The 15,888-nt window shown below is 36.8% G+C and overlaps 1 protein-coding gene across 1 annotated transcript; it reads left to right on the top strand.

The window, feature by feature from the left end:
* LOC109225768 (phosphatidylinositol 4-kinase gamma 3-like) lies at positions 241 to 9,462 on the top strand. Its single transcript, XM_019390546.1, has 3 exons — positions 241 to 431; positions 6,727 to 8,118; positions 8,813 to 9,462. The coding sequence occupies exons 2-3, from the start codon at positions 6,757 to 6,759 to the stop codon at positions 9,188 to 9,190; spliced, it is 1,740 nt and encodes a 579-aa protein (XP_019246091.1). The 5' UTR covers positions 241 to 431; positions 6,727 to 6,756; the 3' UTR covers positions 9,191 to 9,462.

Raw genomic sequence — 15,888 nt, 5'->3', positions numbered from 1 at the left:
TTACACCCTATAATAATATCTAATTCTATATAGTATATAATGAGCTTATAAGCAATTCGATAAAAGATTTAAAAAGCAAAATTTAAAATGGTGAAAGTGAAACCAATAGTAGTAAAGTTCTAGAATACTGACGGCGTCAAATAAAACCCGTATCTCACGGTGAAAGAGTGTCAAAGTATGGGGGTCCCACTTCCATTTCTATATATGCATGGGGGACCCTGCAATAATATTACTCCTTTGTCTGTCACCTCCAATGCCAAAAATCCTCTACAGGGAAAAAAGAGGAAGAAAAAACTACAGAGGAGAAAAGATCATTAGTCTTTACAAAGCTCTGATGCGGCGGAAATTCATAATGGAATTTGGATAATTAAACCTCAGAGATCGTCCCTCTATTTCGTATGCAAAAAGTTCAAGTTTTGCTTTGATTTCTGGTAAGTAATTCACATTTTTCTCTTTCATATTTTCCATAGGTTAGTGTATATTTGTTTCTGCTTAAACACCAGAATCCCTTTTTCTTTTTGGTGGGATTTGAGAAATTGCTATGTGTTTGTGGCTTTTTGAGCTGATGATGTTTGATTTTAGGACTTAATTAAACCTTAGTTTTTGTGCTGGTTTACTGCTCACACTTAGGATTTTGTTGCATTACCTTCAGTTCCATGGTTTCTGGTTTTATTGTTCTGGATTCTTGGTTATTGGAGGCCATAATTGTTTGAAATCTATTGTTGCTGCTATTAATTTTATTGGCAATTTTTGAATAGTAAAAGTTTTGGGTGATTTGCTGACTGATTATGATCTTGATTGTTTTGGATAATTAATCTTGTGGTTGATGAGTGAAGTTTGATTGTGGTAATATGTTAACTAGTTCTCCAGAGTATCATGGAGCCAATATCCAGTAACAAAAGAGTAATGAAATAGTAGCCAGGGTTCCTAAAAAGAACCATAGGCCAATAAAATCAGTATCTCAACATTCATTGAGAATTGAAATGGTTAGCTTTTAGATCTGCTTTTGTTGACTGCAAAATGAACTCTATATCAACAGTTGATTTGTTAGAGAACGGTGCTTCTCGAGTATAAAAGTTGAAATAGCAGCAATTTGATAAACAAACTGATACAAACTTCATGATACTGCCATACTAACTAGTGCTCGTTTCACTGTTTCAATGTCCAAGTCTAGACCGAAAATGAAAATCTTAAACCCTAATTAATAAATTAAAAAGAAGAAGAAAAGGAAGATGTTATCATGGTGGTGTTAGATAAATGGCCAAGAGTTGGTGAGCTGATGTCTGATTTGGTGGTTCGAAATTGGACCTTAGTTTGAAGCGAGCTCAATGAAGAACTCAATTATGCATTCCTAAAGGAATGGGGTGGAAGAATCAATCCTTGAGCAGAGTTGCATCAAATTGAATTAGGGAGATAAGAGAAGAAAGAAGAAGATGTTATTGATAGAGAAATGTGTAAATTAGACTAACTATTATAATTCTTCACTGATAGAGTATATAGCCTTGCTCTGTAACTAACTGCCATAACTAACTCTTCTAACTCCTTAACCAACTAATAACGACTTTAACAGCTTCTACTCCCAGTCTCCCATATTCTATATCTATACAATTGCTATATAACAAGTTTCCCCACTCTGGAAAAGTCCTTGTCCTCAAGGACTAAAGTGAGGAAATTGTTGTTGTAACATGCGAAGATCCATCCATGTACTATCCTCCTTAGGACAGTTAAACCATTTCACAAGGACCTGGGTGATCTGGTGCCCATGCTTAGTAATGCTCCTCTCCTCCAAAATGGCCTCAGGTTCCAAAACAATGCATCCATGAGGTGATAATGAGATTGGTAAATCTGGAATCACAGTAGCAATGCCAACATGTTTCTTCAGTTGTGAAACATGAAATGTGTGATGAATTTTGGCTTGAGGGGCAAGATCCAGCTGATAAGCTACATTGCCCACATGCTTTAGAACCTTGAAAGGGCCAAAGTACTTGGGACTGAGCTTGTGATAGGAGTGCCCTTTGAGAGATATTTGCCTGTAAGGTTGAAGCCTCACGAAAACCATATCACCAACATCAAAAGTCCTGCTAGTTCTCTTCTTGTTTTCCTGTGCCTTCATTCTACATTGAGCCAACTGTAAATGGTGTTTGAGAAGTCGTATGGTAGCTTTTCTAGCTTGTAGGCTTCTATCCACCTTATTCACCATAGAGGTATGAGCTATCTAAGGCATGTGAGTAGGTGGTTTCTGCCCATAAAGAACTTCAAAGGAGTCATTTTGATAGCAGTATGAAAATTTGTATTATACCACCATTCTGCAAGGGGTAGCCATTGTAGTCATTCTTTAGGTCGATCATTACACATGCATCTGAGGTATCCTTCCACACATTTGTTCACCACCTCTGTTTGTCCATCGGATTGGGAATGATAGGCACTAGAGTGGTGCAACTGTACTCCCTGTGTCTCAAATAGATCCTGCCAAAATTTGCTCAGAAAAATGACATCCCTGTCACTCACTATTGTTTGAGGTAGACCATGGAGCTTGTAAATATTGTCAAGAAAGACTTGGGCGACTGTAGAAGCAGTGTAGCGATGTGCCAATCCAATAAAGTGAGCATACTTGCTCAGTCTATCCACCAAGACTAATAGGACTGATTTCTGATGAGATTTGGGAAGTCCCTCAATGAAGTCTAGACTAATGTCTTGCCAAACTTTCTCAGGTATTGGCAGAGGTTGTTGGAGCCCTGGATATCTGATATTTTCCCCTTTGCATTTTTGGCATACCTCGCAATTTCGAACATGCTTGTAGACATCCTGTTTCATCTTGCCCCAGTGTTGATCCTGAACAAGGTAGCAGCCATCCCAGAGTGGCCACCTATAGCTGAATCATGTGAGAATTGCAATATTTCTAATGGGATCAAATCCTACCACTATTTTCCCTTTTTGTAGAGTACACCCTCTTGTAGCATGTAAACTGGATTAGAGAGAGGATCTGCTTGAAGTTGAGCTAGTACTTTCTCTAGGTGTGGATCCCCTTTGTATGACTCTCGAATCCTTAGTAAGAAATTAGAGGTGATTATGGTCAATGTCTGCAGTTAAGCTTCTTACATAGCGCACCTGGATAGTGCATCAGCTACAATGTTCTCTTTTCCTTTCTTATACACAATAGAGTAATCATATCCCATCAATTTGGCCATCCACTTCTGTTGGCTTGGAGTGGAGATTCTTTGTTCCATCAAATATTTGAGGCTCTGGTGGTCTGTTCTAATAACAAAATGCCTCCTAATCAAATAAGGTCTCCATTTGTCAATAGCAGTAACAACAGCCATCATTTCCTTCTCATATACTGAGAGTTGTTGATGTTTGGTGCTAAGGGCCTTGCTCATATAGGCCAAAGGGTGCTCAGCCTGCATCAGAACAGCTCCAATACCTACCCCACATGCATCAGCTTCGATGACAAACTCCAAAGAGAAGTTTGGTAGAGCCAATACAGGTGTAGTACTCATAGCCCGCTTCAGTTTCAGGAAAGCTTCTGTGGCTTCTCCAGTCCACTTGAACTTGTCTTTCTTCAGCAGCTCTGTGAGAGGTCTTGCAATAATTCCATAACCCTTCACAAATCTTCTGTAATACCCTGTTAGTCCTAGAAATCCTCTCACTTTATTGATAGTTTGAGGAGTAGGCCAACTCATCATTACCTTCACTTTCTCTGGATCAGCAGTAACTCCTGTTTAAGTGATGATATGTCCTAGATAGTCAACTTCAGTCTTCTCAAAAGAGCATTTGCTGAGTCTAACAAATAACTAGTTTACTTGTAAGATATCAAAAGCTTGCTACAAGTGTATCAAATGCTCAGACCATGAAGGGCCGTAAATGAGGATGTCATCAAAAAACACCAGAATGAACTTCCTTAGAAAAGGCTGAAAAATCTCATTCATTAGACTTTGGAATGTTGAAGGTGCGTTTGTCAATTCAAAGGGCATTACAACAACTCATAATGGCCATGATGAGATCTAAAAGCTGTTTTCTCAACGTCATGATCAGCCATTCTAATATGATGATAACCAGATCTTAAATCCAACTTAGAAAAGTATTTTGATCCCCCTAGTTCATCCAATAACTCTTCAATCACAGGAATAAGAAATTTGTCTTTGACAGTACAGTCATTTAACTTCCTATAGTCTATACAAAGCCTCCATGTACCATCTTTTTTCTTAACCATAATAATAGGAGAAGGAAAATGACTCACACTTGGCTTGATGATGCCAGATTCTAGCATCTCTTTGATCATCCTCTCAATCTCATCTTTCTGGCAGGATGGATATGTGTAGGGTCTCACATTGATTGGTGATGTTCCCTCCTTCAATACAATCTTGTGGTCGTGATTCCTGTTGGGAGGTAGTTTGCTAGGCACTTCAAACAATGGGGCATACTGTTTTAGGATCTGATGTAATTCTTCTGGGGCTTGCACTTCCTGAGAGTACACGGCTGGCTTAGTTTCTTCAGTTGGGTGAATGAAAGCTACTGAAAGCATGTTGATTTGGCTTGGTTTCTTAAGCATCTTCTGCATTCTAACATCAGCTACTACCTTGAAGGTTCCAGGTTGACTACCTCTTAAAGAAACCTTCATACCCCCAATTTGAAATTCCATCCTTAGTAATTTGAAGTTCCACCTTATGTCGCCTAGTGTGATCCACCATTGTATTCCCAATACCACGTCCGCACCACCTAATGGAATGACCAGCATGTCAGCCCTAAAATCCACACCTTGCATCTTCCATGTCACCCCCGGGTCATCACAGAGTTGTGAACTTTATTGCCATCAGCTACAACCACCGGAAAGGGAGTAATACTGTCTAGTTTACACCCCAATCTCTTGGCTACTGACAAATCCGTGAAATTGTGGGTTGATCCAGAGTCGATTAGAACATGTACGTACCATTGACAGCTCCTTTTACCCTCATGGTCCTATAATCACTGGTGCCATTTAGTGCGTGCATAGACACTCGAGGATTGAGTGTTGATTCCTCAAAGGTCTCCTCATCCACTAAATTCTCCTCCCACTCTTCCTCTTCTGTTCCTTCATCCAATTCAAGAATGAATAATTGCTTTCTTTTACTACACTTATGGTTGGGAGTGTACTTCTCATCACACTAATAACAAATCCCTTGGGCTCTTTTCTTGTCCATTTCTGCAGCAGATAGTCTTCTTGATCCTGGAAGTACTGGTTTAGCATTAGATTTGTTGTACCTGTTATTTCCTATGGCTCTGCTTCCTTCACCCATCTGGTTTGAGAAGATCCTTTTGAAGTGGTACTCCAAGCATTGCTAGAAGCAGGAGGTAAAAATCTTGAACTCCTCACCATAGCTTGGGTCTGATTTTGCTGAAGTTTGAGGGACTGCTCAGCCAACCTTGCTTGACTGTAAGCCTTCATAAGTGTTCTAGGCCCTAACATCCTCACTTGCACTTCAATTTCTGGTTTAAGATTGGCCAAGAAAATGCTAATAGAATGCTCCTTCTAAAAAAAAATGCTAATAGAATGCTCTTCTGTTACCTCCACTTGGTTCAACAATTCATCGAATTTATCAAGGTAATCCTGCACACTTGTTGTTTGTTTGAATGCCACCAATTCTGCCATAGGATCCGCATGCTCAACATCCCCAAATCGGAGATGTATTGCCCTTATATAATCGTCCCAATTGGGGAATCTTCCCATTTTTGCCCTCATATACATTTTATGCCATTGCAACGCCTTACCCTCCGAATTAATGGAGCCAGATTGAACCTTATTTTCCTCCGAAATCTTCTCATAATCGAAGAATTGTTCAGCCTTATACAGCCTTCCATTAATATCTTCCCACTAAATCTAGGAAATTCAAATCGCTGATAGCGACCATTTTGAGAGTGGTTGTTACCTTGCGCATGAACTCCGTCATTTTCCGCCATAGTTGGAGCTGCTTGACCCGCCGGAATTCCATTCCCAGCGACCATGTTTGCCAGCAATTGCCGTATCTCATCCAAAGTATCTTCATGCCTAGCTCCTTGCGCTCGAACTTGTTCACGCAATTCGTCCATCTCACGCCTCAATTCCCCATTTCTCGTGTTCGCTGCCGTCGTCTCCGGCATCTTTCCTTCGTCCGAGAACCGCCTAGCTCTGATACCAGTGAAGCGAGCTCAATGAAGAACTCAGTTACGCAGTCCTAAAGGATTGGAGTGGAAGAATCAATTCTTGAACATAGTTGCGTCAAATTGAATTAGGGAGATAAGAGAAGGAAGAAGAAGATATTATTGATAGAGAAATGTGTGAATCAGACTAACTATTACAATTTATCACCGATAGAGTATATAGCCTTGCTCTGTAACTAACTGCCGTAACTAATTCTTCTAACTCTTAACCAACTAATAACGGCTTTAACAGTTTCTACTCCCATATTCTATATCTATACAATTGCTATATAACATAGTTCTAGTGTTGATTTACTGTTGACTTTAAGGGTTTTGCTGCAGTACCTTCAATTCCATGTCTCTGCTCTTTCTATCTCCAATTTTGGCTATTGAGGGCATATTTGTTTAAATCTGTAATTGCTGCTGTTAATTTTAGCGGCAACTTGTGAGTTTCTAAGGTTTTAGCATTTTTAAATATATTTGTGACTTTTGATTGTCAACTAGTTAATCAAGTATGATGGCTTGCTATTATTGATCATATCCTAACTCTGATGAGTAAAATTTGATTTGTAGGGGAAAGAAGTCCTTACCTTTTAAGGAACAATGTCTATTGCTAGTGTTGCTCTGAGTCCTGTGTTTGAGGATAATTTGAACTTAGCCGGCTGTTTGTCAGCCCAACATGGTTCCTGGTCGAATGATTCAATCTTGATCTTTCTGACTGTGGCTGGTTCTGTAATTCCCTTGCGTGTTAAGGAATCCGACTCTATTGCTTCTGTGAAATTAAGAATCCAGACATACAAAGGTTTCTTTGTGAAGAAGCAAATGCTTGTCTTTGAAGGCAAGGAGTTGGCTCGGAACAATTCCTGTGTGAGGGACTATGGAGTCGCTGATGGCAACATTTTGCATTTGGTTCTTCGTCTGTCTGATTTACAAGCAATTACTGTTAGGACAGTGTGTGGTCAGGAGTTTGAGTTCCATGTGGAGAGAAAGAGAAATGTTGGTTATGTGAAACAGCAGATTGCAAAGAAGGGGAAGGGTTTTTGCAATCTAAAGGAACAGGAACTAATATTTGATGGTGAAGAATTAGAAGATAAGAGGCTGGTAGATGATATTTGTAAACGCAACGATGCAGTTCTGCACTTGCTGGTGCGTAAATCAGCTAAAGTACAGGCTAGAGCAGTGCAAAAAGATTTTGAAGTTTCGATTGTAGCATCATCAAATGAGAATGGGGCTGATGCAGTAGAGAAGCTACAAGAGAATATTCAGGTTTCCCCACTCAATACCGTGCCGAGAAGTTTTATTTTGGAACCATTGATTGTTAACCCTAAGATCACACTATCGCCTGTGGTTAAGCAGCTGATTGGTGGCACTTTCGACGGCATAGAGAAGGGTCACCAACCAATTAGGTCTTCTGAGGGATCAGGGGGTGCTTATTTCATGCTAGATTCATGTGGTCAGAATTATGTCTCTGTTTTTAAACCAATAGATGAGGAGCCTATGGCTGTGAATAATCCCCGGGGGCTGCCATTGTCTGTAGATGGTGAGGGATTGAAGAAGGGCACACGTGTAGGAGAAGGGGCATTAAGGGAGGTTGCAGCATACATTTTGGATCATCCCAAGTCGGGACCTCGCTCAACTTGTAGCGATGAGAAGGGTTTTGCTGGAGTTCCTCCCACAATTATGGTCAAGTGTCTCCATACCGGTTTCAATTATGTAGAAGGTTGTGAATATTCATCCAAGCGTCTTAAGATTGGGTCGCTGCAGATGTTCATGAAAAACTGTGGAAGTTGTGAGGATCTTGGTCCTCGTGCTTTTCCTGTTGATGATGTACACAGGATCTCAGTGCTGGACATAAGGTTGGCGAATGCAGACAGGCACGCGGGAAACATTTTGGTTCAGAAAGATGATAAGGATGGTCAGCTTGTGCTTATTCCAATTGATCATGGCTACTGCTTGCCTGAAAATGTAAGTGTCTTGTCTCAGCATCCTTGGATTTACCAATAGAAGCACATAGTAATCCTGGATGGCATATGCGTAAAGCTTTTCTTTATTTCCCAAAATTTGGCAAGTCGGAATATGTTTTAGTTGTTGTAAATATCCTGGCTTCTCAAGATTTACCCAATGATGATGTAGGTATTAATTAACTTATCTGCTGATTCCTTTACTGGATCTATTTTGGGCTTCTTTATGACTTCTGTGGTGATGTATATATTTTCTTGATAGGTTTTAACATAGAGTTTGTTCTATGAGGACTATGATATAGGTTCAGAGTGTGTCACAGGAAATCCCTGGTATGCATCACCTTGCTTGTTCACTCTAGATCATGGTATACTAGGTGTTGATTCAGTCATAACCAAATTATAAGTTTGCTTGAGGGCTGCTAAGATAGGTTTCTTGGTCTAGTCGCAAGCATCTATGCAGGAATTCTGTTTAAATATGTCTAATGTTCTTTGAAAGCAGACCAAATGTGATGGGGGAAGAATTGAGTTGTGATTGTGGGTACTGATCTATTACTCGTATGCTTCTTATGTTGCCTACCGGCTTATGGAATGTGATTGCATTAATCCAGAAAATGTCCATATGCTCTGCATTTCATCTTTTCTGGTAGTGATTTTGTTCTCATTTTCCCATCCTTTCCTTTTTGCCTTTCCCGCTGCAGTTTGAAGATTGTACTTTTGACTGGCTGTACTGGCCTCAAGCACAACAACCTTACTCTGCCGAAACAATTGCTTACATAAACTCTCTTGATGCCGAGAAAGACATTGAACTTCTGAAGTTTCATGGCTGGACCCTATCCCCTGCATGTGCACGCGTACTTCGTATCTCAACTATGCTTCTGAAGAAAGGTGCAAAAAGAGGGCTCACACCTTTTGATATTGGAAGAATCATGTGTAGGGAGACACTAAAGAAGGAATCTGTCATTGAGCAGATAGTTGAAGAAGCACAAGAGGGTGTGCTCCCAGCAACAAGTGAGGCAGCATTCTTGCAATCTGTTTCGATGGTCATGGATCGACACCTTGATGACTTGATTAAGTAAAACGCATGAAGATGTAGATTTTTTGTGAATAAACTGATTAAGAAAAATGTTTGAAGATGTAGATTTTTGTGCATATGTTATTTCCCGAGTTCTCAATGTGTCTTTATGCATTACTCGGGTGTTCATACAATTTCCTGCCTGCAGATAAGGGCCTATAACTTGACATGTTTTAGGTTTTGCTTATTGTGGTACTATGACTTGATAAATATTTTTCTATTATATAGAAAAGCCAAGTGTGGTCGATCAATGGCATAACTGTAATTTTAGCTCAAGGGTAAAATTGTCATTTCAATCTATAACTTAACACAATTAGACGCATTGAATCTTCCAAACGACAACAAGAAATATCGTTCTCTGTTTCTCAATTTGTAGATGTAGAAAGATATTTTTTGTTATATCTTCTTTTTCTTTCCTTATACTTGTAAAGGTTTCCTTAGATTTGCCAGATAATATTTTTGTCCATTTCTCTTCATCTTCTCAGTTGGTGTTGCAACTTTCAGGTCTGATCCTCTCTCAATGTTTTGCCCAAATCTTGTTATTTTTTCCATTAATTTCTATTAGGGCTTTATTTCCTACCCAATTTGTCTTTTGTAATTAGAGAGTTGGTTGAGGTATAAGAGTTTAGGGCAAAACTTGGATTTTTTTGCCGGCTATAATGGAAGTCTTTTCCACGTATTTGCTGCTCTTAAGGTTGAATAAGCATTATGATTGAATATAGAGTGGTAATATTCATTTTAGAGTATTCTTCATTTTTAGTTCACCTTCTTCTTCACTTTCTTTGTCATGAGCGCTTTATGGGAAATAACTGGGGTTGTTTTGCTCTAATTTTCTCAATATCATGTATTCGCATAGTGCACAACTTCGAGAAAGTTAAAATAGTATTGATCCAATATTTTTGCTCAATTCTTAGGGATAAAATTATACATGTTGATATGTGTAGAGATGAGATCTCATAGTCAGGGATATTACCTCTTTTTCCTTTGTATATTTTTTTCCACCCTTCTGCTCCCTTTTTCTATTTGTTCTTCAAGAAACCTAGGGATAAAAAATAATCAGAAACTTATTTTTGGTTTCAATTTTCTTTTTACTGAATTCCGATGGATTAGAATGCCGTTGCTTTCTTAATATTGTTCTAAACACATTTTTTTAGAAGAACACACTTTATTAATAGAATTCACAGGAGAATTTCGCTGATCTAATGGTTTTCAATTAATGAATATGTGCTTTTAAATTATAGACAACTACTAAACTAAACGAGATCTTCTGGTCCCCTTTTTGGTTTCCAGCAATAGAACGGGTGTTGGGTTAACTTATGTATCTTTGGTTATATATAAGACAACAATGTACATACTAGGAAGATCCACTTGACCAATTATGTGGAGTTTTGAAAGTCTTTCTGCAATCTATATAATCCAATGTTGATTTGCATTGTGTTTTATTTCTCTTGGTGGTGGAAGCTTGTGTTTTGAGCTATAATATATAGAGTGTTTTCTATTGTGAATTCAATTTTTAAATAAGTCACTTATTTAACTGATTTCTTATAAATATGTTAAATTTTAGCATAGCATTGCTAGCCGAATGATGTGATTTATCCCTTGATAGAGAAAGATGCTCACATCAGGGAGTTGCTTCGAACAAACTTAGCTGAACATTAAAATCTTTGTATAAGGAGTTATTCTGGATAAGGAACTTTTCCTTTTACTGCTCATATAAAGTTCTATTTGGCTGAAAATTCACTTCCTTTGAAAATTAATAGTTGTATTATTTTGCACTATTCTCGGTTTACAAGACTAATGACCACTGGGGAAAAAAAAGAATTCACATTGTGTTGAACTTAAAAAATAATCCTCTCTAATCATATCATTATTCAGCAGGCTTATAGAGACAAGTACAAAAATAATCATTTGATTTTTTTCTCCTTCCGTATTATTTTCTATTTCTCACTTTGAAGATACTTTAAAGATGCTTAAGTATCCATTTTAGGAAAAAGAAAGAAGCACTAACACAAGTAACCTCTTTTAAATTAATAATAAATCTTCATAATGAACTTTATAGAACTTCTACTATGTAAAATTTCAATAATTAGATCTTTTTAGTGAACTCACAAGTTCATGCAAGAAGTGTTCATTTTGGGAAAGGAATTTTTGTCACCATATTTTACTTATTGAGATTGTTCTTTGATTCTTTGAAGCAAAAAACAGGCAGGTAAAGCTTCACTTTTATTTGTAATCTCTCCTCCCACCCACCAAAAGAAGAAAATTAGAAAGATGCCAATGGCCTTTTTGATAATGATTTCCTTTTCCTTTTTACTAATAATCAGTCAAATGTATTATAATGATATATTTGATTGATCTTAACTTTTTTGGCCAATTTTAAAGCTCTTTAGATATTTGTCTATCAATGGCAATTAAACTTGTCCATTGAATATTTTGGATTAGATCTTCGAACTATATTCACAACTCTCTACTTCACAGAGTGTGAATGGACTTTCGTTTTCAGGTGACGAAGGTTGTAACATAATTCAAGCCAGACTCTTTGTCTTTATTAGATTAGTAACCTTTGTTTTGTTATCAATTTAATCGAATTTGCTAAAATAAAAAAATCGAATTTGCTTAAAAAAAATCCAATTTGCTAAATAATAAAAAGTTATGTCCAATTGTTAATCTGGTTTATAGCTCATAAGATATTCATCAAGAATCTGGTTGTTCCTATATTATTATCATTTTAGCATATGATCGACATGGAGGTCCATTTTAGGAACATCAATGTTGGTGTTATTACCTATTCATGCCATGAAATAAAGGTCCATGTAGCTAGATATTGAATCAGCACATGCTATCTTTTCATATTCTTTCTTATTGCTCTTCACCTAATAGTTTTTCATATAATTTTCTTGAAATGTATTTCAAATTTGTATTCCGTGTACATGTTTTATCTGAAAGTACAAATGGTGGATTGATTTACCATCTTTGCATATTTGGTAGAGTAATATTCACTTGGCCACTTGGTTAGTGCTTGATAGTTTGGTTTATTCTACTTTTAGTTCAATACATAAATGCACGAGGATGATAGGATTCATGTGTATTTATAAATGGAATGTGCAATTGCATTCACATATATGCTATCTTTTAACATATATAATGTACTATGAACGTGCTTTTGTGATGACTACTTTTGACTTCTTCTGTTTTTTTTGTTTGCTGATTAAAACTACCCAGTAGAACTAAGAGCAAAATTTACTTGCCATGGTTGCAAAAGACTAAAGCTCCTCCTCCATCACTTAAATTGGAAATGGTGTGTGCCTATATTGTGTTTAGTTTTATTTATTCCATTATCTTTAAGTTGTAGTTATCCACATGCTTCAATTGATTCTAACATGCCAGTAGAAAGAGTTTTTATATTGTACGTTGTCTTTTTTTTTTTCTTTTTCTTTGCAAGCTATTTATTTAGTTGTTTGTTTGATATAAGCAAATTAGTGTTATTCCAATCAAAACCATGATGTTTTATGTTGTAATGATGTATTTTTGTAGGATTACAATTGTGCATGTTCAGTATCTTCATTATAACAGAAATTTAATTTATTTAGGGGCTAAATTTTATCTCTACCATACCGTTTCGCTGACGTGCATTGCTTCTTTGTCAGTCTTTCTTAAGTAATGGACTTCAAATTGTACGGCAGATAAAGAAGTTACTTTTACAGGAGGCTTCTGGTGTTTTTATCGTACTACAGATTTATAAAAAAATTCTTAGGTTATGACATTCTTACCTTGCTCAATCAGTTCAAGCAAGTCATTCATAAAGACCAAGTAACAATCAAAGCATATAATTTGGACAAAGATGTACGAGGGAGTTGAATCACCTATTTATATATTCTTATCTATGGTATCTTAGTCATGCAGTTATGGTAGATACTTACTAGCAGAGGATGTTTCAGCAACCAAGTCATAAACAAGTAGTGCCTTTTGACCATCATTTTGTATGGTTATCTTCGTGGATGTCATTTCAATGAGGGACGAGATTCATTATTCCTGAATGCGCAGTCTAAATATATATGCTTCAAGTAGTAGGTAGTAGTCTTATATGTTTGTTACTGTTTAATAAGGATGGAACTTGTGCTTGTGAAATCATGGTTGTTCTAAGGTACGTGTTCCTATTTAAGGGTTAATAATCGATTCTCTGAAGATTAGAAACAATCCATAAACTATATCAGCATTCTAAATGTCAGGCCCGTGCTATGCACGGGCAAGCCTCGTCTAGTATCCTACTATAGCTATGATGGACCAATGACTTGCAGATTCTGAATGAAACTAGCAGTTCCCTTACCACTCATGATATGATGTTGGAGATATCGTAATGTATTTTCTCTTTTTCCCTTTCTCTTGCCTCTATTGGGGGTGCAACCAGCCAAGCAAGCAAGTTTCATGCAGTACTCAAACAGATAGCCTTGGCTGATAAGATATGTATGAAAAATGCATTTTTTACAGCAACTCCCAAAGAAAACAGTTCCTAAGTCGATTGTATTCTGGTAGTTCATAGTTACATGCAAACAATATGGATGAGGATGATGGATGTGGGAGATGTGTAGTGCTCCACTTCATAAATGAAAAAGAATACTAAGTGGGCGTTTGGACATAAGAATTGTAAAATTCCAAATAGGGGGGGGGGGGGTGGGGAGGAATTTTCAAGTGAAAATAGTATTTGAAAGAATACTAACTGGGCGTTTGGACATAAGAATTGTGAAATTCCAAAATAGAGTTGTGTTCGGACATTAATATAATTTTGGGTTGTTTTTGAAGTTTTTTGAGTGATTTGACTGAAAATTTTGAAAAATAGCTTTTTGGAGTTTTTCAAATTTTCGAAAATTTCTAAAATGCATCTTCAAGTGGAAAATTGAAAATTTTATGAACAAACGCTGATCTCGGAAAAAGGTGAAAATATTTTGGAAAAAAGGGAAAAATTTCTTATGTCCAAACGGGCTCTAAGCAAACCGTCTTAGGTTTTTCCGGGTGAAATTCAAAAATAGCCAGATTTACAATGGTAATTGAAAAATAGCCACAATCAAAAGTAATAGAAATTTTGCCACTTTTCATATAAAGATAAATCTGAATGAAAACACTGTTCAAAATCCGAAAAATATTCCAGCATAATATACTGGAGTTCCAGTATAATATACTGGTCCAGCATAATATGCTGGAAGTTCATAAACAGGCGCTCCAATCTCCAGTATATTATGCTGGAACTTTCCGTTTGTTGGAGTTCCAGCATAATATGCTGGAAGTTCATACCCAGGTGCACCAATCTCCAGTATATTATGCTGGAACTTTTCGTGTTGCAGCAAAAAAGTGGCTATTTTTCAATGACTTTGCAAACGCTAGCTATTTTTCAATGACCAATCCAAAAACTGGCTAGCCCGTGCTATTTTAATGGTTTTCTCAGCTATTTAGAAGAAACTTAACTGAATGGTGAACATGGGCTTCCACCAAGCGTGCCCCCCAAAGGGACTGGTCTTAGCGGAAAGTCCCTGTTTTTTTACGGCCTTCGTATAATAATTTCGTTTTTCATTTGAACACCATAGTTTTTCAATTTTTAAAGTTTGAAATTCTTATTTGGTTGGTGAAAATTAGAAGTTAATGATCGATTATTGTTAAAATTATTTTAATGTTGATAATTTAGGCTAAAACTTTTAGTGCAAACACAAATTTTAGCGATTTACTGTAAAAATTTAAAAACTCCATTATTGGACCTTAGAAAGTGTTGAAGAAGACAAAGTGAGTCTTTTATATTTGGTGTTATTTTGATTAAATTGGTGATTGAGAGATTGTGTTGGTATTTGAAAACTTTATTTTAAAGTTGGGATCATTTGGAGCAGATTTGGGGTGGTTTGAATTCAAATTGAAGTTGTAAATTCGAAAAAGACTTTGTTAAAACAAAAAGAATTAACCTAAATAGTCGCCTATCCAACCAGTTAAACTAAAATTAGCCAGTGGAGGTATAATATATGCATAATTTATGGATTATATGTGTATAATTGTGTATAAACAATGTATAATTATGTATATGGCTAGAAAAAGTAAACAATGAATGTGGCTGGCTATTTATGTAAAGATCCTTTAAAACAACCAAGAAAAAGTATGTCAGTCGGGTAGACTTTATTGAACAACTTAACAAATAGGTAGAGTAAATATAGCATCAACTTTACTAACCCGATAGAAAACTCCTTGAAGAGCAAAAGTATGACAATCGGGTAGACTTTAATGAACAATTTAACAGATAGGTAGAGTGATAATTGTTTCAACTCTACCAATGCGGTAGACAATTTCATAAGAAGAGCAAAAGTATAACAATGGGGTAGACTTCAATGAACAGTTTAATCCGGAAATTCATAAGCTATGTGCAGGTTCAGAGTCGACTTTTTTTAATACCGCTAATTTTAGGGACATTCGACTAAGACCACTAGTGTTTGAGCATTTAATAGAGAGACCTTATTTAGATACTTACACCAGTCATTTTTGCCAATTTTCTTCGTTCCCAAGTTTCCAAACCCATCAACCTCCCCAACTTTATTCTATGCCTTTGGTCTTTTGGATTGGACCATCGTCACCGGACCCAAAAAAGTTTGGTCCTTTGACATTCTTTCTTTTCCTTTCAAAAAAAGCTAGAGCACTAACACCAGAATACCGTTGTATCCATGTATAATT

The sequence above is a fragment of the Nicotiana attenuata genome, chromosome 1, assembly GCF_001879085.1.
Source record: "Nicotiana attenuata strain UT chromosome 1, NIATTr2, whole genome shotgun sequence".
Taxonomy (NCBI): domain Eukaryota; kingdom Viridiplantae; phylum Streptophyta; class Magnoliopsida; order Solanales; family Solanaceae; genus Nicotiana; species Nicotiana attenuata.
The sequence above is the reverse complement of the archived record's forward strand: the minus strand, read 5'-3'. Positions and strand labels throughout refer to the sequence as shown.